General features: G+C 41.1%; 2 protein-coding genes and 2 long non-coding RNA genes across 7 annotated transcripts in view; all 4 read right to left on the bottom strand.

The window, feature by feature from the left end:
• The window catches only part of LOC124342055 (THO complex subunit 2-like), a 366,722-nt gene that overhangs the window by 254,251 nt on the left and 90,784 nt on the right, over window positions 1–21,687 (bottom strand). The gene's annotated exons all lie outside the window — the stretch shown is intronic.
• LOC124343108 lies at window positions 8,834–10,682 on the bottom strand. Its single transcript, XR_006919167.1, has 3 exons — window positions 10,102–10,682; window positions 9,039–9,166; window positions 8,834–8,941 (listed from the first exon to the last, which is right to left on the bottom strand). It is a non-coding gene; the product is annotated as an uncharacterized LOC124343108 (long non-coding RNA).
• LOC124343083 lies at window positions 14,197–15,283 on the bottom strand. Of its 4 annotated transcripts, none has more exons than XR_006919125.1 (3): window positions 15,208–15,283; window positions 14,714–14,793; window positions 14,197–14,382 (listed from the first exon to the last, which is right to left on the bottom strand). It is a non-coding gene; the product is annotated as an uncharacterized LOC124343083 (long non-coding RNA). The 4 variants fall into 4 exon arrangements; XR_006919128.1 differs by having other exon boundaries at window positions 14,197–14,385; XR_006919127.1 differs by having other exon boundaries at window positions 14,714–14,796.
• On the bottom strand, window positions 18,763–20,206 carry LOC124343077. The gene is made up of 3 exons (XM_046796199.1): window positions 20,117–20,206; window positions 19,601–19,716; window positions 18,763–19,518 (listed from the first exon to the last, which is right to left on the bottom strand). Exons 2-3 carry the CDS (start codon window positions 19,644–19,646, stop codon window positions 19,214–19,216), a joined length of 351 nt encoding a protein of 116 aa, XP_046652155.1. The 5' UTR covers window positions 19,647–19,716; window positions 20,117–20,206; the 3' UTR covers window positions 18,763–19,213.

Below are 21,687 nucleotides of genomic sequence, written 5' to 3' on the forward strand. Positions count from 1 at the left end.
CTTCATGGGGCAGGATTCAAGTTTACAGGCCTTAACCATAGAGTAGGCCATGGTTACCCGAAGGGTTTCTAACATGGACTACTCAATATTAGGGCGGGATTCTTTGCTATGTCGCCGTGTTAAAGCTAGTCGGGTGGGGCATTTTCATGAAAACATTAATAAAAAACATCAATAAATTCAGTTTTTTTCGCTGATTCCAACTATGGATATAAATCTTAGTGAAAAAAACTAATCATTAAGATATTATCAATTTACTTTCAGAAGTAGGGGTAAAAGGACAAAACACCGGTGCCATCTAGCAACCAAACACCCTAAGCTCTTAAGAATATACGCTACAAGGTAAAAGATAGTTAGGCAGCTATGTCAGAGGACTAGAGATAAGAGAGTGGTATCTCTTTCTCTCGGTATGCATGCATGGGCATCTGCTTGCAAACTAACTAGAGCTTAGGAGGTTTGGTTCCTAGATGGCACCGGTGTTTTGCCCTATTTCAAATTTTCCGTTAAGGAATTGGAAATATCTCTATAAAAATAAATGTTAGGTATAGGAACATATGGTAATTCTATGGTAATTTTTAAATTCTGATTCTGATTCTCCCACAAAAAAATTTACATGGCCGACATAGGAAACGCCGAAGAGTCCCGTCCTCAATATTGAGTAGTCCATGTTTCTAATCACGTTTTTTTTTGGTTAGATCTATTGCCACGACATATGACGTGGCGCGACGGTCGAAACTAAAATTGTCTATTCCCACGATACGCCTATAGAATCTAATAACATCTATAGTATAGATGTTATTCCAATGAAAAAGTAGTTGACATGCCAAAAAGTCGTGCGCAGTTTACGCCGATGCGCACCAAAGTGGCCGATAGTAGAACTAAGATTGTTATTACGCTTGACACCCTATGTAGAGGATGAGACGAGACCAGAACCGTCTGCTTGTCGAACAAAGGATCTGGCCTATATAGGTGGTCAAGCGGAAATACCCGTAACGATCGCCTCGTTTTGGCGTCAGTTAAGGAATTACGACTGGATCTGGCCCACGGACATTACGAAAACACTTATAACGGATTTAAAATAAACTGGCCAAAGTGATCGAGCTGTTGCCTTTGCTAGGAGCCCCGGAAGCGGCAATAGAAGTCGGACTGATTCGAGATATCTTGGTAGAATTGAAAAGATTTGGACATCAGGTGCGGCCGAATATGTTTCCGTCACTCTTTGAGACTTGCTAATATGGATAATTGCATTTTCTTTAGCCTGCAGGTGGATTCCTATGGCCGGGGACAGTCTGAACAGGTCTGACTTATTGATGATAGTTGTAAGTCGCGCTCAGACCATCGAGAACTAACCTCCCCCGCCAAACCCGAATCTTTCTGTCGGCAGGCATAAGATATTTCCTTTTTTTTGTTGCTTTTTTTCTTTCTTTTTCTCAAATCGTCATATTGCATGACTTGTAAATAGTAATAAAATTCATAAAATAAAAACACTATACTTGTTATCTAATTCATTACCGATATGTTTTTATGTTTTTCAACAAAAGAGAACAAAGCTCACTTACTAGTTTTATGCAAATTTTCCGGAAGTGTACCGGAAGTAAGCGATAGCGCCTTATCCATTGAGCTTCCTTTTAAAATAAACTAAATTTTCGTGATCTCCGTGAAATTTGGGGTCGAAAAAATGTAATTTAAACGAAATCCAATTTTTGGCCAAAATCGAGAATTGGAAAATTCTCAAAATCGGAAGTACGTGTACGTAGAAAAAAAACATGAACTTTACCACAAATTCAACGAGGTTCACGAATATGTGGTTATTTTGTGCGTCGAATGCATATTTACTGAACTACTGACTGAAATGGGAGAACCGGAAGTAGAAAAAAAACACATAATTTAAAATCTAACAAGTGAGCTTTGTTGGTATAACAGAAACTGACGACTATCACCCAAAAGTTCCTTGTAGTAGCAGCGAGAAATTTCTTCAGAGATGTGCAAAGTAAACGTAACTAAAATGATGCGTTTGACGGAAATGATCAAAGGCTAGGCTGTCTAGCGTCAGAAGGAAGAGACCTTTAATAGTAACAGGAAAAAACAATGTCCCCTCTGGCTCGTTGACACTCAATCGAAGAACTAACTATGATCTATAAATAAGAGGTCTACGAACTGTAGTCTGCTAGACCCGATTTTGACGTTTCGTCTGCTAATTCTTGAAAATAAAATTGGGGCATCCGCTTGGTGCACTGGCTGTCCGGGTTAGTCATACTTTCCATGGGGAAGTATACGGAAAGGAAGGTTTTTTCGCTTAAATTTAATATTTTACGTTAAACTAATTGTTTTATATGAGTATCCATAAACTTTATTAAGTGTATCGTTCATCTTTATTATATTATACAACAGTTATTGACATTTTTCGGTGTTGATGTCGAGTATATTTAAATTTTTAGAGCGCTTTTGGGCTGAATTTAGCTGAATTAAGCAATTTTTCCTATATTCCGCTGTGGTGTACTGTAACTTTACCAAGGAAAACGTGACATTCATCAACAGCAATGATGATGTACACTAAATATCTGTTTTCGCTCCGTTTTTTTTAAAATAATTGTTGGGTGCTATTATTTGCGAGATTATTTGTTGCGTATGGTGGGCGGAGACGGCGAGACACGATCTTCACTTATATGATGACAAACTGCTTTTGTAAAAAAAAACACTTAGCTGCTGGTAAGCTAAATAATTGATAATTACAACAATCCCAACTGTTCATCGCGAGCTAAAGCTCGCTCGAACAATTTACCAATTGTCGGTAAATTCGTTCGACATTGACTGTGTCTTAAAAGCAAGATACCCTCTGGTCAACGGCTACTACTAGTCGGAGAGTTGGGTTGAATTTGACGCTCGCGGGAAACTTCAGGGCTGTGTAGGATGGATGCGCCCACCAAATCTGTATTTTCTGGCACGGTTCTTTTATAGAACCTAGCAAAGGTAGATTCCCGGCTCCAGTGGCCTAAATTCAGGATCGATTGGATTGGAACGCCTCTATTCATCGCCTTAGAAGCGGCTGCTCCTCTTGCTGAATGGGCCGAAAAGACTGACGTATCGATACTTGCTTCTTTGAGTTGCTCCTTGATCCAGCGTCCAATCGTCAAGCTTGATACGGGTTTGTGGGGCTTGTTTGAACCGATGAAGAGTGACTCGCTATTTGAGTCGTTCCTAAGCGGAGCCGTGCGGTCCATATAGTTCCGCATGCAGGCCACTGGGCAAATGGCGGGTTTCTGGTGCCAAGCTCCGACTGACAGCACGTGAAGCGGGCCGGAATGTTTGGCTTTCTTTGGGCGGCTCAAAACAAACTTTACTCCTCCTTCCGAGAAGCTGATGGAATGGAGCTGGATGGCAGCTAGATCGGCGCATCTCGAAAGCGAGGTGAGGGCAAGAAGAGTGGTCGTCTTGCGGGCTAGCTGCAAGATTGAGAGGCTGTCCTGGGCGCTTGCGGATACGTCTAAGTGTGTCAAAACTACAGAAGGGTCCCATGTATTCGTATATCTGGGCTCAGGTGGCTTTTCATTATAAACTTCTTTCATAAGGTTAACGACCAGGGGGTTCCTTCCGACCTCTAGATTCTCTGACGATAAGCTTAGGGTGGATGAGAGCATTGAACGGGCTACATTTACCGTGCTGTAGCTTTTACCGGAATGAAAATAATCCGAAAGGAAATTTAATACCTCCTTGACGCCAGACGACAGGGGATTGTGGTTCCGTTGACGACACCAACTGCTCCAAGCGACCCAAGCGGACTGGTATGCAGAGTGTGTATTTGAACGAGTTGCTCCCAATATGAGCTCGATAACTTTTTCCGGAAAGCCTCGCTCTTCCAGACAACTCCGGAGAGCCGCCAGGCGATTAGACGGATGGACTCGTCCTTCGTCAATGGATGACCCTCCCCCAACGGGGACGTCAGCAACGACTTGGATGGGAAAATAAGGAGCGGAATGTCCGTTGCTAGTTCCATCAAGGACGGGAACCAGCATTGGCTGGGCCAGTAGGGTGTCACTAGTACAATCTTGGCTTGTTCTTGCCGAACCTTCGTCAGACAGAAGGGAATCAAGTTGAAGGGGGGGGGACAATATCCCGCGAGAGCCTTCCTGCTCAGCGACAGAGTGTCTGTTTTCCAGGCTCCCGGTTGCGGAAACCGGCTGACAAAAATCGGTAACTGAGCGTTCCAGGAGCTCGCAAAGAGATCCACTTCTACTTCCCAAATTGCCTGAATTGCTTTGAACGATTTTGGGTCCAGTTTCCAGTCCCCCGACGACAGAGGCCTCCGAGATTCTGCGTCGGCCAGAATATTTGTTACGCAGGGCACAAATACGGCACAAAGAGACAAGTTACACCTTTTTCGGCCGTAGGGACATCCGTGGCAAGATCCTCTGGATCGTTCTAATGCCTGTCGGGACAAAGCTCTATAGGGAATCCTCTCTTAATCCTTGTTGACGTGGCGTCTAGAAGTTGAAAACTTTTATCGGCTCACGTCGATAAAGGGTTAAGGCACTCGCACCATTTCGAAATTTCCAATGCGATACTGCAAAGGTTCGCTGATTTACAACGCCCCATTCTGTTCACGTAGCTGACAGCTGAGGTGTTATCCATCCTTGATTCGATTGTGGTGTCGCGGGCCGTTGCTGTAAAGCATTGTAGGGCCTTGAGTGCTGCCAGGAGCTCTAAAAAATTGATGTGTTCCTTGCGTTCTTCCTTTGTCCATGGCCCCTCCGTTCTCAAATCTTTGCATACTGCCCCCCATCCTGATAAGGATGCATCCGACGCGATGGACAGATCCGGCGCCGGAAAAATGAGCGGTCGGCCAGATAAAAAATCTGCCTCTGAAAGCCACCAAAGTAGGTCTTTACGCGCCTCTTTTGACAGGGTAAAGGATTCACTTGACCTAATCAGACGGCCTCTGGCCGGGAGTTCAAGAGGATCTGAAGACCACGAAAATGGGCTGGGGCAAAGTTAACGGCTGCTGCTGCCCAATTCAAATTTCCGATAATCTTTTCCAGGTCGATTTGGGAAATTTGAGGTTCCTTCAGCGCAGATTTACAAAGGCGAAAAATGTCAAGTCTCTTCCTGTCCGGCAAGATTAGTCTTATTTTGACTGAGTCGATGAACAGGCCTATGTATTCTAATTTCTGGGTGGGCTCTTCCGATGATTTTTCGTCACTAATCACGATGCCTAGGGATCTAGCAGAGCCTAGAGATCTAGCAGCGATCTTACTCTTTTCACAGCGACCTTGGCTTCCGACTGGGAGCTAGCCGCGATTAGAATATTATCCAGGTAAATCACGAGACGGAGGCCGTTCTTTCGCAGGAAGGCTACCACTACCCTTAAAAGCTCGGTGAACGCCCATGGCGCGGAGCTTAAACCGAAGGGGAGGGACACGAATTCGAATAAAACGCCCTCCCATTTAAACTGAAGGAATTTCCGATGGCCTTCAAAAATAGGGACCGTCAAATATGCATCTTTCAAGTCCAACTTGGTCAGCCAATCCCCTTCCCGAATCGTATGTCTCACTGATGAAATGCCCTCCATTTTGAATTTTTGATAAGACAGAAAACGATTAAGTGCTTTCAGGTTAATGATGGGCCTATAACCTCCTGTTCTTTTCGGAATTAGAAAAATGCTGGAGATGAAAACCTTGATCACGGGCCCTAACAATCGCTCCTTTTTCTATGAGTGAATTCACTTCCTGCTTGCAGCAATCGTATTGATGCGTGTCCATGCAGGCGTTTGGTGGAATCAAAAATTGGACGGGCTCAGAAATAAAGTCTAGTTGTAAACCTTGAGACACCGTCGATAAAATCCACGGGTCGAGAGTAAGTTTTGACCATTCAGACGCAAAACGCGCTATGCGACCCCCAAAAGAATCGTTAAAGGCAAGAATAGTTTGGACATACCGGGATCCATTGAAATTTGAATAGTGACCGCCTGAAGATGCCGGTGGATTGCTGAAACTGCGACCCGATTGGCGTTGACCATGACCGCCGTTGGATCCAGACGCGCGAGGGGCTCCCGCAGTTTCAAGAGCGTTCAGTGTCTTCACCTGCTCGACCATGGCCTGGGTAAACTTCGGACCGAAGAGATGTTCTCCGCCGGTTGGTAGGATAGCCTTGTCGTCTAGTAGCCCGATATTCTGTGGGTAGATTTGGGCCAGAATGTTGCGGCGTCGCGCGTTCGTGATGTCGTGGTACACCACCGCCCAGAGCTTCAGAGCCGTCTTAACCGCCTTGGCGTCGGCTCGGGATTTCTTCTTTTTTTTTATTCGGCTCGCCAGAAACATGATGGGCTTGACTAAAACAAGGATCTTGAAGGTTTGGTTTCTGTAGATCTTCTCGATTGGGTCGATGTTGGCCTTAGCTGCCGAAGATGACTTTACTGCCTTCAGCCGGATGTAGAAAGCCTCATCTAGATTGGGGTTGATCAGCAGGTCGGCGTTCTTCTTTAGCTTGGGTCTAAAGGCCTCTCTAGCACTTTTCGCTCGAGTGTCATCTAAACCCGATACAACCCAGCCGGCTAAAGTAGCTGACTTTTCACTTGAGAGACGAAATTTCTTTACGCCTCCCCCTCTTGATGAATCGGAGCCTGAACTACTAGAACTTGAGCTAGAGTCGCTTGACTGATCAGGATCCGACATGATGTTTGCACAACGAGAGCGAAAAGAGATCTGACGTGTCTAAGGGGGAGATCCGCCCACCTGAGCGCCATCTCTCACCTATCCCCCGTTTTGTTGTTCTTTTGTTTGCTGAGAAGCAGCTAAAATATAGAGGTCGCACACAGTCAATGTCGAACGAATTTACCGACAATTTACGATTTCATTGTGCAGTGCGTGATATTGCGGCGGCGGCGCTAAGGCGACGTCTTTGGTAGAAACGTCAGAGAGAGTTTGAATAATATTGGAGTATTTGAATAATAATCGTCAGAAATTAATAAAAAACCCCGAATATACTAGATGGCTCGGATTGCACACGAGCGGCGTCACATATTATTGTAAGCGCAGCTCACCCGGCCGGGCTTCAAAATGTACACAGACAATCGGAGGCCAGCAGGAACACTAATGCCATTCCATTACCTATTAAGCTAAATGCGAAGCTATGTAGAAGAAAAGAGAAAAAATAAGAAGGTCCAGCCGTTTTGGTTTGAGAGATTCTTTTTTTTTTCTTTTGGCCAGCTACGCCCGCATTAAAGCATAAGATGCTATGTAGTAACAGACATCATAATATGCCTTGTTCCCTTCCAGTCTCTATAAATATACCGAGTAAAGAGCGCTGGCCAACAAGTAATATTATCCATTATTATACCATACCCTGCTAGCACAAGATATCCATAGGATATCCTATGTTAGTCCCTTCATCCAAACGACGTCTCGCCCCTTTGGGAACTTCTAGGGATATCCATATGATTATGTTTTTTGGTCGTCAAATAGACGTCCAATTTTTACGTCCCAAGGACGGAAAAGTTGGACGCATTTAGGACAGTAAATGTTGAATGTCCTGTTGACATCCATCTACCTTCCCAGTTCCCACCGTATATAATCCATTACATCTTAAAGTCTATAAATATCATATTGGAGACGAGCGCTGGAATAATACATTATTTTAACTTAATTATCTGTAAATCTACGATAGGATTTCTTTGTAATTAGAAAAAATAAATACATTTTGTTAATATTATATTGAAATAAATCTTCGCTTTATTCCATATTTAATATTTTCTCCTCCTTAAAATATTGTTGCAATAACTTAATCTAAAACTTTATTACTAAGTGCAAATATAAGTACTAGCATATTATTCTATTCATTGTAATAATAAAATAAGGAAATATGCCACATTAGAAGATGTGACAAAGAAATAAAAGTGCAGCAGCATCGGTGAAAGAATTAGTTGGATGGGTGACCCGACTCACCCACACGAATTTCTTTTCTTCTATTCTCAAAATTTTCTGTCCCTACAATGTCCTGTGGTGACGTCCATTGACTGTCCACGGTGGGACATCCTTGGGCGCGACATTTGGATGTCCCGCGTACGGACTCAGGACGGACCAATGGGATATCCCATCGTCCGGAAAGGACACACACAGTCCGTCCTGGCAACGTAAAATTGCTAGCAGGGTATGGCCTTACATGCGAGAAATGCATGACTCTCTGTAGCATGCACTCGAATTAATAAAGCGTTCTTCTTATTCTCAGGTCTTAGCCACCGTCAAACGACTATAATGTAATTTCATATTCCCCATGACTCGCTATGAGATTAGAGATTAAATTGCATAATCGTGTAATTGCGCTCCGCCAAAAAGCGCTCTAAAAATTAGAATATTCAAAATCAAAACCGAAATATGTCAATTATGGTTGTATGATGTAATATAGATGAACGATACACTTAATAAAGTTGATAGTTTCTCATATAAAACAATTAGTTTAACGTAAAATGTTAAATTTGAGCGAAAAAACCTACCTTTTGGTATACTTCCCCATGGAAAGTATGACTGACCCGGACAGCAAGCGCACCAAGCGGATGCCCCAATTTTATTTTCAAGATTTAGCAGACGAAACTGCTAGCAGACGACAGTTCGTAGACCTCTTATATATAGATCATGAACTAACTAACAAACAAACTCCTGGTCCAACTTTATTGACAATCTAGGCGTACCCCAAAACACAACTATTTTCTGAGACTTCACTAAAAACATGTTAAGAGGTCATCAAGAGTCACCTTTAAACAAATTTCCACTCACTCAAAATGGAATTACAGCATGTTCCCACGAAGACAAGGCCAAACTGCTCCTCGATGTTGTCCCTTGGAAGACCCGTTAGCTGAAGAGCCAATGTACAGCGCTGCGATTAATAGACACCTACAAGATGACTCCCCCACCCTCTCAACAACTCCTTCTCCTCGTTCGAAATATCAAACTGTCTGAAATTGTTAAAAAGTAAATAAGCCATGCCCCGATCACATCCACAATAAAATGCTGACCAACTTAAACTCAGAAAACCAGCTGGCACTTACCCACCTCATTAACATCCTATTCTTGACCGGCTACGTCTCCCACGTTTGGAAAAGAGCTTCTGTTGTACCTCTGCTCAAGAGTGGAAAAGGCCCTAGTAGAACGGATTCGTATAGGCCGATCTCTCTCACATCCTGTTTAGCCAAAGTAATGGAAAGAGCCATTAACAACAGACTACATTGGTATTTAGATAAGAATAAGTAGGGGAGACTGGAGTAAAATGGGACAGTTTTTGTTTTCCCCCTATATCTCCCAAACTAATTATTTAATTTCTTTAAAATTTTGTTTTTATGTATTCCATGTTATAATGAACCCCCCATATTTTTTATATAATTTAATCATGAACCATTTCCCCATAAAATACCTTTAAAGTTGCCTCAGATTTGTGGGAGGGGCCTATTTTTGGGGGTAATTGAGGACACTGGGGTGGGTGGTAAGGGACGTCCTCCGTTTTCGCCTTAAAATTCATTAATAAAATTGAAAAAAATTGAAAAAGTGTTTCACTGCATAGACTCTTCGAGTTTATAAATGTTTCAATTAAATTATTGTGTTAATGAACCTTTTTTCTTATATATACAAATTCCCTTATGGAGCTGTAGGACATCCTGCGTTGCTAGGTCAGGAAATCGAGCCTCTTAAAAATGCTGTACGCTGATTGGTCCGTAACTGTCCCATTTTAGGCAAAAACGGCTGTCCCAAACAACCCGATTATGACTCTTTTTTTAAAAAGTTCATACCGTCTAAACAAATTGGTCTAAAATTCTAATTTTTGTTTTAAACAATCAAGAAATGAATCAGCTTCATTTCAATATTAAATTTACATGCCATTACCGTTTATTTGTTTCTATAAACATAAAATGGCGGAGACAAAAATTTATAAATAAAAACCGTTTTTTTAGTTTTGTCAATAACTCATGCAGTTATTGACAAAAATCAACAAAATTTCATGCCGAAGTACATTATACAGATTTACATAACATACTAAAAATTTTTATTAACATCTACTATTTTTCCCCCCACTGTCCCTTTTGACCCGGTGTCCCATTTTACTCCAGTCTCCCCTACCTACCCAAATGCCAAACTGGATTTAGGAAGAACTGTTCAACGATGGATAATATCATCAAACTGGAGTCGTCAATCAAGTCAGCATTCAACCATCAGAAGATCTGCACAGCAGTATTCCTCGACCTGGCGAACGCATACCCTAGTACCTGGATAACTGGCATAACCTACAAACTAACTAAGATGCACGTCGCAGGCACTATGTTACGATGGCTGCACCACTTCCTCAACGGCAGAAAACTCTAAGTTAAAATAGGCAACACCTTTTCGGAGGAAAGAACAACCCTAAAAGGCGTACCACAAGGATGCGTCTTAAGCCCTCTTCTTTTCAATGTTATGATGTCCGACTTCCCCCAACCACCCGCTAGCTGCCAAGCTGAACTGTTTGCGGACGACATCGAGATCCACGCCATTAATTGGGGATTGGGGATGTGGGGTGTAGTGGACTAGAGCGTCAACACTTTGGAAAAAGGCAATGAGGCTCTGGTTTCGAACCCCAGCTGAACCCGTCATAAAACTGTAAGTAGCGCCCTTGAGGCAGCATGCATAACACAGGATTCTTGATTGCTTTCAAGGATATGACGTTAAATATACTGTGGTGTGTTCAATCACATCTAAATTGGAAACTGAAGGCGCTTTGAGCATATAATGGAAAGGCGCCATATAAATACGTACATTACATTACAAAAACAAAACCAGAAGCCGAAAGTATACTGCAACCGTTCCTCTACGAAATCGATTGACTGGGCGAGAGAATGGAAACTTGTCTTCTCAATAGGCAAATGCGCGAGCCTCACCTTCTCCAGACGAAGATCTCCCCAACCAACACTCAAACTGAATCTGATGGGCAGCCTAATCAAAGAAGTCAAACAGTATCGAGGGGTTGTCAACTCGATCCGAAGGTGTACGGATCTTAAATCCAAAAATCAATTTTTCAGATTTTTCAGATTTTTTCAGATTTTTTCAGATTTTTCAGATTTTTCAGATTTTTTCAGATTTTTTGATTTTTTCAGATTTTTTACGATTTTTTGGATTTTTGGGGGGATTTTTAGATTTTCTTAAGATTTTTTCGATTTTTTCAAGATTTTCGTGATTTTTCAGGATTTTTAAGATATTTTGCAAAATTTTTTTCTCTTATGTAATAAACAAGTTAAAGACAGAATCCTTTTATTAAGTTTTTCATTTCCATAACAGTGATATCGGAAGAAAACAAAAGTTGGGACTCATTATTTATCACAGGGGGAGGCAAACTACATATATAATTACTACAGCAATGATACCCGTGCGCAAACATTGGCTGCTCGATAAGTCTTTTTCCTGTTAATTGCTGGTTGACATGATCAAAACAATACCAATCACATTGAGCACCCACTTTTTTCTCTCCGTCCCAGTTATAAATGATTTGCTTCATCTCATTTTTCCCCCCGGACATCAACATAAAAGAAAGTACACGTCCCACCAAAACTCTTTGTTTCTTTTTTTTACCTCTACCAGTTACATCACTCTTAAACATACACCAATCCCCAATACGAATTTTCCTTTTTTCAAAAAAAAAAAAAAATAATCAATTTTTGTGCAAGTAAGAAATTTGAGCTCTGAGTAACTCTTTTGAGGCGATCGTTACTCTGTTTTTTAACTCCATTTTCACAAAGCCTATTGTCTGCTTTTTAAAAGTTACTATACGGCCCCATCTTCTCTTGTTATTACGATAAAAGGACTAGACAAAATCTCTTGGTCAGTATCACGAACGGCTTTTCCTTTTCGCAACATTTTATCAGTCTGCTTTCTAACAAGGAACTGTAATCTGTAAGCTGCGCGCCTTCAATTTATTTCAATAAACTCTTTTCGTAAGAATCAATGAAATTAAAAGTATCCTCTCCTTCGCAAGCAACTTCTTCACATTCATCAAATTCAAAAGCGTCATCATCAGTAGGGGCTGGCGCTTCCAACGACTCGCTTAATTTAAAGGCTAAACGCGCGTCAAAATTGAAAATTTTGTCATCTGAGTCGCCTAAACAAACCCCCAGTGCTTCCAATTCCATTTTGGCGTCGACCCTAGCCTTTTCCATCGTATTTTTAATTTCATCCAAAGAAGGAAGTGTGTCGCACAGGTTGCCATAACGTTCTTGGTTTTTAATATGCCTCGGATACACAATGTTATCAGCTGAACCGAGGGATGTTAAACGAATGTGGGCATCAGCCTTCCTACATCGGTGAATTAAAAAATCGAGCAATGTAAACGTCAATTGGGTGCTCCCAACCGGTGAAAAAGAGCGACAAGCCTTGAAATATGACTCGCAAGGCTGACTAGAAAAAAGCCAAGGTTTGAACAGCTGTGGTGTGTTGTCTTTTCCTAGCCTGACTATTAACATAATTAACCCATGAGCATTGAGTTCAGAACATAGATATGCATTGGGGGTAACAAAATGTTTACCTAGGGGGTAGGTACAATCACAAGACATCCAATATCTCCAGCAACGAAGACTAAATACTGAAAACCACATTTGGTGGGGGGATCAAGTTTCTTATCAATAAAGCTATTTGTCAAAAAATCCATAAGTTTAAGATAAAAGATTGTTCCTTCCGCTCCCGGTACTTGTTTCAGTAACGAACGTAGCTTCGGATTGCTTAAACGACGGACCGCATCATAATTCATTTTGTCCTCTAAGAGAAAAAAACGAAAAAAATCGATTCTTGTAAAATTTTGTCGATTTATTAAACCAAAATTCTTGGAATTTTGGGATTTTTGGGATTTTTTTGATTTTTTGATTTTTTTGATTTTTTTGATTTTTGGGATTTTTTAGGGATTTTTTTGAAAAAATCCGAGGGTGTACGAGGATTTTTTTGAGTTGACAACCCCTCGAACAGTATAAATTTCTAGGCCTGATTTTCGACTCTAAACTTTCCTGGGAGCAGCACATAAACGAAGTAAACACGTGTATCCAAAGGCGCGGCAACATACTAAAAGCATTAACATTGAAGAAAATTTTTTTATCTACTACGCTGGACTAATAAGACTATTCATTTGGCGCCTAAATCTTTCCCAACGACACAAGAATCCATCGTTTCACGATTCATTATAAATCGTCACAAAATAAGCGAGAAAGGGTGTCTAAAAAGTACTGAAGCAGTTGGTATCACAACAGTATATAATTAGAAAAAGGAATCGACAATCTGGTACTTTGCCTAAAAATTAAAACAACAGTAATTTAAATTTGGTACTGTACATCCACCGCTATACCCACTAGGCTACTAATTACTTACTCAGACTGTAAAAATTGCTAACGAATGAATTCGAATCTTTCCTTGGCTATCCCCTTTCAAAACTGGCAATGCTGTGTCAGAAGGACAGGATGCCTTCTGGCTAGGTTGGGTGGGTGGGTGGAAACTTCCCCAACTTTTGCAGGGGCGAACGTACGTTCGCTGGCCGTAACTTACGTAGGCTATGTTGGTAACATTTCAATATTACATGTTGTTTTTAAACCATGTTGTCCGTCATGGTTCTCATCCATGCAGTATATTAGGATCTAGGAGTGAGGAATCAATTGAACATTTCTATATTCAAAACATCTTTCAGCACCAAACAACTTATCAAGTTTTGTTTTTATCGCGGTTGAAAAAGTAAGAAACCATAAAAAAATAATGGAACTTGTCTTCGTTCTATATATTTGATTTTTATGTATGTTATAGTTATGGTAACAACAACAATCATAAAGATGTTGGTTACAACATTTAAGTCTGAAGAATTAGTTAGATATTCTGGAGTTATTTAATTTACATATTTTGTAATAATATAATATAAATGCAAGTCAATTATGTTTTCTACACTCAAATCATTTTTTTCTGTTATTATTATTTTCATTTTCCTATTTCCCTTTCTTCATTTGGCCAAGGTTCAACACTCCGACGGATGTAGGTTAGTTAAAGGTAAGTAGGCCCAGAGCCAAGATTATGTACTTGCCTACAATTACATCATACTTTTTTCAATCGCAGCCAATCATCTCGGTTAATCTCTATAAGGTCCAGATCGGTTATGATACGGAAACTTTTTTAAGAACTAACCAACCAAACCTAAGCCCAAGATAGATAGGAAGATAAGTAGCCGAGTTGACGTTGGATATATTCAACATTGACATTCTACATGATTTGCAGCAGCTCAACACACCAGCACCACGGTCTGCATGCAACGGCTCGCCACACCATTCAACAGCTGGCAGAAACAAATCAATGTGCACATCGGACTGCAACAATGAAGCTCAGACTTCACCAGGCTGTTGATGGGTTGATCCTACTTGGAAAACAAAATTACTGTCAGAAACTGTCTCATGTGACATAATGACAGAAGCAAAGCTAAACTAAGCAATCCATAAAAATTGCTTTTTAATATGTTACAAAGGGATCTACAGTTACAAAAATTTGCCAAAACCTAGATTTACCAGAAAATTGAAAATTCAACAGTTATGAAGCAGAGATAATCAACTGAATCTGTAGCCTTACTGTTTAAAATTGGAGATAATGAAGGAATTATAATGAATGTAAACATATAATTTTATTCAGAAGGGTTTCTGTATGTAATGGAGGGCACAACCTATATAGGTAGCAAATGAGAAAAGAAACACCTTAACCCGGCTGGTTGCAGCAAATCCATGTGCACATTGGACAGCAACGAAGAAGCTCAGACTTCACCAGGCTGTTGGTCCTACTTGGAAAAAGATAAGAATAATTTACTATCAGATAACAGTCCTGTGAGACAATATAATGACAAATGATAAGTTAAACTAAGCATTCCCTCAGAATTACTTTTATAATGTAACTAAGGAATCCACAGTTAGCAGGCTTAAGTTTTTCATTTTTCCAACAGACTTAACTGAAAATCCTAACATTAGAAAAGTGCTTGTCATCAACAACATCATATGTAACCTTATGGTTAAAAAGCGTTGATCAATATAATTACTTTTAAGTTTTGAAGTATTATAGGCTAATAACTAACACAAAAAAATTCACATTCAGTAACCTTACAGAATCGAAGCTGGAATTACTTTATTATGACGAAAAGTAAGTCCAAAAGTACACCTTTACCAGTAAAGTCTAACCCTAATGAATTTAACGATACCTTTTCCACTCTGTCTCTCAAGCCCACTCAAGCCTCAAAAATATGGCGAAATCTAAAAAGAAAACACATCTTTTTAGCCACCTAGTGATAGATCCTTCAGCTTCGTCCTTGGTCTGAATCCAACGCCACACTTGCACTCGACTAGAATCTCAAATTTTTTCCCGCAATTATTTTCATTTCATTTAAAAATGTTAAAGGAAAACATGTAATTAGTTTCTTATTTAAAAGGTGACGGTTCTAAATATATAGATAGAGCGGATAGAGCCTGGGACATATCAAATAAATCTAACGAAAATGGAGTTACCTTGCTGGCTCCCTACCTGCTGTCACTCGCGAAAAATCCATGATATGAATGACATCAGCTTATATAGTTTAAATTTCTTTTCCCACTTGGCGTCCAGTGGCGGAAGTGGTGAAGTGATGTGGGCAGCGGATGTGGGCAGCGGATGTGGGCAGCGGATGTTGGGCGGTCAATCAAATAATTGACGGATAGGTGGCTCGACGGGTAAAAACTGTTGGTCTCGCGCTCGAGCTTTTGAACTGGCGTTTACTTTACAGGATCGGGCAAATTTTCGGCTGTTGCGCCAGCGTCATCTTCACCCGCAATGGCATCAGATTGACGATTTTCGGCAGCAGACTGGCAGTCACCAAAAATGCCGTTGCTCCCTGCAATATATCAATAATATATTAAATTAATACGAAACTTTCGAATGAAGAGATATTATCGCACCACAATAACATCGCACGATATTATCTATTCACACGTTACCATCATATATCTGTATTTGCACCGCCGAGAAAAACAAATTAGTAAAAAAAAAAAAAAGAATTTTTTAACATTCATAGCAAGGAGAGAAACGACCTAGTGGTAACTTGACTAGCACAATAGTTGAGCATCGCTGTGAGTGTTGTTACCGAATATCGAATATCGAAGCCCCAGGATTCACCATGCACCCCCCGATGCATGACTACCGGCTATCTCGCGGATCTGAATCTAGTATGAATATTCTCCCATAAGCACATGTCATTCAAGAGGTTATCTCCGTGATACCAATCCGGTGCTGGATCCTCTTCTTCTTCTTCTTCTCTTCTTTCGGTGCTCACGAAGACAACATTTGGGTAAGTCACCCGCACCCCGACCGGATGGTGGCTTCCCATGTGAAATGGTCATCGTCTATCCATTTAAACTAGATGCGATGGGTGGCCTCATAACGACACCCATTCAACACGACACTCAACTACCCAATCAAGCGGAACTAATGAAGGAAATGCTGGTAAGTAAAGGCCCTTGGCTCAGATCAGACCGCATCACCAATAGCCTCTAATTCACCTCTCATTCTACATTTCCATCGTCCTCTGCGCTGAGGAATATTGGACCGAGCCCAATATCGACCAACGGTCCCTCAGCTACTCACCAGAGTTCCCTCTCCAGCACGGGGTTAGATAATCCTGCATGTGACGCCACAGTGGCGCCAGAGCGGGTGTATGAGCAACCAACAATGCTCTCCAGGGGGTTTGAACCCCTGGTCTTAAGGTGCACCTCTCTTCCTCCTCTTCCTAATCGACACCTTATCCAATTCACCCACTCTCCCCTAGATGTTATTGACAAAGAAAATGGTTTTAGTTTCAGTGGATGATCACCAGACATTGAATCTGGTGTAAATCGATCCTAGTAAAATTTTAACACACGTCGTGAAAAAAATGGCCATGATTTAATTGATTATGATGCATCTTTGTCGGCGATTTTCTTAGAACAAGCAATCAGGATCGCGTTTAAAACATGTAGTAGAGCGAGAAGGTTTAGGGGGAAATTTGGATATCAAGAAGCGTTTTCGGGTTTGCGTACATATCAATAGAAATCATTTAATTTAATTTTCCCCTTTCACAGTTTTACCATATGCTAGTGAAGAATAAAAAGACGGCGGGACGACAACCAATGAGAGACAAGTTGCCCTGAACCTCTATTTTACTATTTTATTAACCTACATTTTAATTTTTTCGACGTGAGCTTTGTTTTGATTACTCTTTTAGCTACAACTCTACAAGTTCTACGTGGCGGCCGAGAATGCCCTTTATCCCGATTGTACTTCACAGTATTTCTATTGTATTTTGTTAAATTCTAATTATATAATTATTTATGGAAGATCTTTGAAATAATTTAAGGGAAATTCTACCGGGCCATGGCCGCCGACATTGTGCGCATCGTCTACGGAGTACGGAGGTGCCGATTACTCGCCCTACGCCCCGCCCTCTTCTTACATTGGCGCGGGAGATTTCAAATCGCCAAAAGCCTGCAATACTGCTGCTGGACGTGAACGAAGGCCTCTATTTCAAATATTTCTACTGGAAAAAAAAAAAAAAAAATTTCAAAGTGGTGAACAGGCTGGTGGTGTGAACTTTGCGAGACATGTAACGATCCTCAACAGAAACCCAAAGTCTACGCGGATATGACGGACTGGTGGTATCATAAAAATGTTGTTACCCGTCTCTCTGGATTGGATTGCCTTGACAGTTTACTGCAACAAAAGAGGACAACGTCCTGAATCTAACGTGTGTTGACAATGTTTGCTACTACTATGAAAAATAAGGTCTTCGATGGAAAAGTTAACGGTGAGCCTTCGAGGAGGTGCTGTGGTGGCTCCTCTTGGTCGATAAAATTAAAATATTTTTGAATTTCATAGTGAGTAAAAACCCGGTCCTGTTTTACTGGCGTTCTACAAACGAATGTTATAAAAAAAAACCTCAGTGAGTAGCCTTAACAAGAATGTCAAGAGGAAACAGTCCCAGTTGACCGACTAGCTCAGGAATAGTCGTACTCTGCGCTGTGTGCATAAGCCTAAAGTTTCATAATCAACGCCGCCAAAAATATTCCAAAAAGGAAGAGAGATAAATGTGTACCTTTAGACTTGGGATATACAGCCAGGCATCCATCTGCTGAAAAATTGACCAGACATGAGGCGGGATAGAGGAAAAAGGGGGTCCTCATATGTTGTGTACACCCACTACAGGGGCACACGAGAACATTTTATGAAACTGGGAGAAGATATCAGCAACTCAAGCAACATTGGTAGTTTCTCCAATACAAGAGGATGCTGTTAACCTAAATTAAAAATCAAGAAATGGTTACAAATACAAATATACATTTACAATCAAGTAAGAAAATTTACGAGAGTGGTACAGTGGTAACTGGTAAACAAAAGGTGAATTGAAGCTTGAATATTTCCATGTTATATTCACTGCATTGGCACAAGTCATGCATCATTCTGAAATGTACCAGGTCCCAGGAATAAGAGTAATGAAAATTATTACCCGAACAATGAGATTCCTGCCGCCAGGTTAACACCAGCACAACAAATTCTTGCATCTCATTGTTGTGATGCCTGGCTCTGGCCTCAAATTTGCACAAAGGAAAAAGGTTATTACATAATGCAAACAAACAACCATGCATCAACAGGGCTGCAATAACAGGACTTACGTGATTAATGCTAGGCCTATTTTAGTCGGGAACTAGCATTTCTCAGAATTTAGAAAAGGGTTTCAAAGATTCCACAATCATTCTATATGCATCCTTGATTTTATTTGCCTGCTGTAAACAACATGGAGCACGTATCAAATTCAAATAATAACTATTTTAAGAGAATCTAAAATGAGACACATTTTTCATGCAGCTATCGCCAGCCAGGCAGCCACGTTTGAAAACTGAGCAGATGACGCCATTTTGCAATCAGCTATGGTTAAGATATCGATATAGTTGAAACATAGCCTACGTAACTTACGTAGGCTATGAGTTGAAACAATTGAAAAAAATAAAAAATCAAAAAATCAAATCAAATAAAACATAGAAAAGGATTATACTCGTTTGTTTAGAAAAACAAAATTTTTAAAAACACGTAAGAAAATAAATCAGTTGCAAAACATTTGATGAAAAAGACCAAAGTTAAACCCTCAATAGTTTGCTGTTGTACCAAACGATTTCGTAATCGACTGGTACAACTCGTGATTGTTGTTAACTACGGCGCAACAAGTGGGTCTCGCAATGGGCGCCTTCGTAATAATCGTTGGGGCATGGCAATGGACTTGGCCGTCGCCGGTGCAGACCCCAAGATTCTGGCAAGGGCAGCGCAAAAGGAGACGGTTGAGGTCGTTCCTCAGTCACGTCCCACGACAGTTCTTCACCAGATTGAACCAGGATCGTGCTGTCGAGGCAGGAGCAAGGATATCCGCCCGGAATAAGGACACAGAAGGGAGTGCAAGGGCTGTTGAGGCAAGCATTGCTCACCGTCGTACTATTGGATCGATATTCCCCGAAAACTGTTTGAAATGAACAAATTTAAAGCGTGATATGACAATCAGCTGGATCGAATTCGGAATTCCGGAATGGATAAATTCTTACCTTTAGCGGTACTGGGCGTGGCAATGTCTTTGACGAGTCGGTCCATAACACCACGGCAAAACTCCTTTGCTGGTTGATATCCAGAAGGGCGTGCTCAAAACATTACCGTTTCTTACCTGAAAGAAATCAAAGGGGGAAAAATCAATAATCACAAATTGAAATAAACACTGAAAGCTATATAGAAAAAGCTATAATAAAAAAGCATCATTGCCATCGATCCAAGCCATTTCGATTGGCGGTCTAGATCCGGCCGGCTTGTGCTGTCCAATACAGTTAGCACAAAATGGGATTGTCGACGATCAAAGTGGATGATTAAAAAAAGAGAGACATACTGATAACAAAATAAAACCTCAATCAAATCACTTCAAAGTTGACGCAAAAATATTGACAATTGGAATACACATTTTTTTCCCATACTCACAGTTACACACGTCTGTTCCTTAATATGTGTCGCGAATTATATATTTGATTTAATCCAAGTCTGATTAAATGGGGAATGTATAAACGGTTAAACACCTGAGAGGCATAGTGAGTGACTTGACGATTGAGTAGTCTGCTAGTCTGGTCACGTGACGCCCACCAGAGATCCGATCGAAAAAGACTCGTTTAATTGAGTTTATTAATTTTTATAGTAAATTTTCTAAATAAATTTGAATTGAAGAATGTGTGGGTAATTGTTTTAAACAAGATTACCCCACTTTGAAGGGTTTTCGACCAACAGTTTTCTTTAGAAAAGGAATTGAGTGGACGATGAGGCACTTGCAAAGGTACAGGAAACGCATGCGTTTGAATATAAAGGCAAGCCAACCACCACAAAATGTATTGCGATCTTCAAATTGTGATTATCAAAGAAAACAGTCTTTCTGCAGCATCTTCCAGTAGTAATCTCTATTCTCTACTCAGAATAAATTGAAAATGGTTAACTTTCGAAATCAACAACACCGTCACCGGCCAGTTCAGCATGGTAGACCCCCTGCTCACAACATTCCGCCGTATAGAGCGCCAGTATTGGCCCCCGTTGTCAACCGCCAGCCGGCACCTCGACAAAGACAGGATCCGCCGTATTATGACCAACCGGAAGAGGTTGAGAAGAGAATTCGACAAGAGTCGGGCGCCGCGAGTTATTGTCTTACTTATTTGATCGGCCCGGAAGTAAACGGTACTTTGGTATCAAAAGGAAAAATTTCTCTCTCGGCAAGCTACGACCTTCAGGTTCAACTCGAAATCCTTAGGGTAGAAATGAAATCCAATCCATCCTTTCTCCCCAGTCGATTGTCTCCGAGTCTAGTTAAGAGAGTTGCGCGGACGAGAAATGCAGTTTATCATAACAATTGGTCGGTCATACAACGTGACAGTAAAGTGATTTTCTCCCCATTGGTTGAGCTGGCAAACATCCTCGGCAAGCCCCAAGTAGCAAACGACGTGCAAGACATTCTCAATAGTATCAACGCGGGCGACAGCACCGGAGGAGTAAGTTTTGTACCTTTCCACTTTCCAGCCAGCGGATACGACAACATGGCGGCCTTTGGACTACATCAGATAATCGAGGCTCTTATGAATAAATATGTGGCCAAAAAAGGTATTTGGCAAAACCTCAACGCCCGAAAACCCGTTGGTTCCCCACCGCCGTCACTAGACATTTATTACAACATCAAAGACATTACGGCCAACGTTGTAAACGATCCTGACTATCTAGGAATTGGCGGAAATACTCGTAACGATCGCCTCGTTCTAACGTCAGTTAAAGAATTACGGCTTGATCTAGCGCATGGACATTACGAAAGAACGTACAACGGATTTGAAAATAAACTGGCCAAAGTGATCGAGCTACTGCCCCTGCTAGGAGCCCCGGAAGCGGCAATAGAAGTCGGACTCATTCGAGATATCTTGGTTGAGCTGAAGAAAACCGGCAAGAAAGTACGTCCGAGCCTGTTTCCGACTCTATTTTAAACGTGCTAATTGATGATTACATTTTCTTTAGCCTGCAGGTGGATTATTTTGGCCCGGGACGATCTGACCAGGTCTGATACTTGATAATAGTTATCAGTCGAGCTCAGACCATCGGGAACTAACCTCCCCCGCCAAAC

Source organism: Daphnia pulicaria, chromosome 6 (assembly GCF_021234035.1).
Source record: "Daphnia pulicaria isolate SC F1-1A chromosome 6, SC_F0-13Bv2, whole genome shotgun sequence".
Lineage (NCBI taxonomy): Eukaryota > Metazoa > Arthropoda > Branchiopoda > Diplostraca > Daphniidae > Daphnia > Daphnia pulicaria.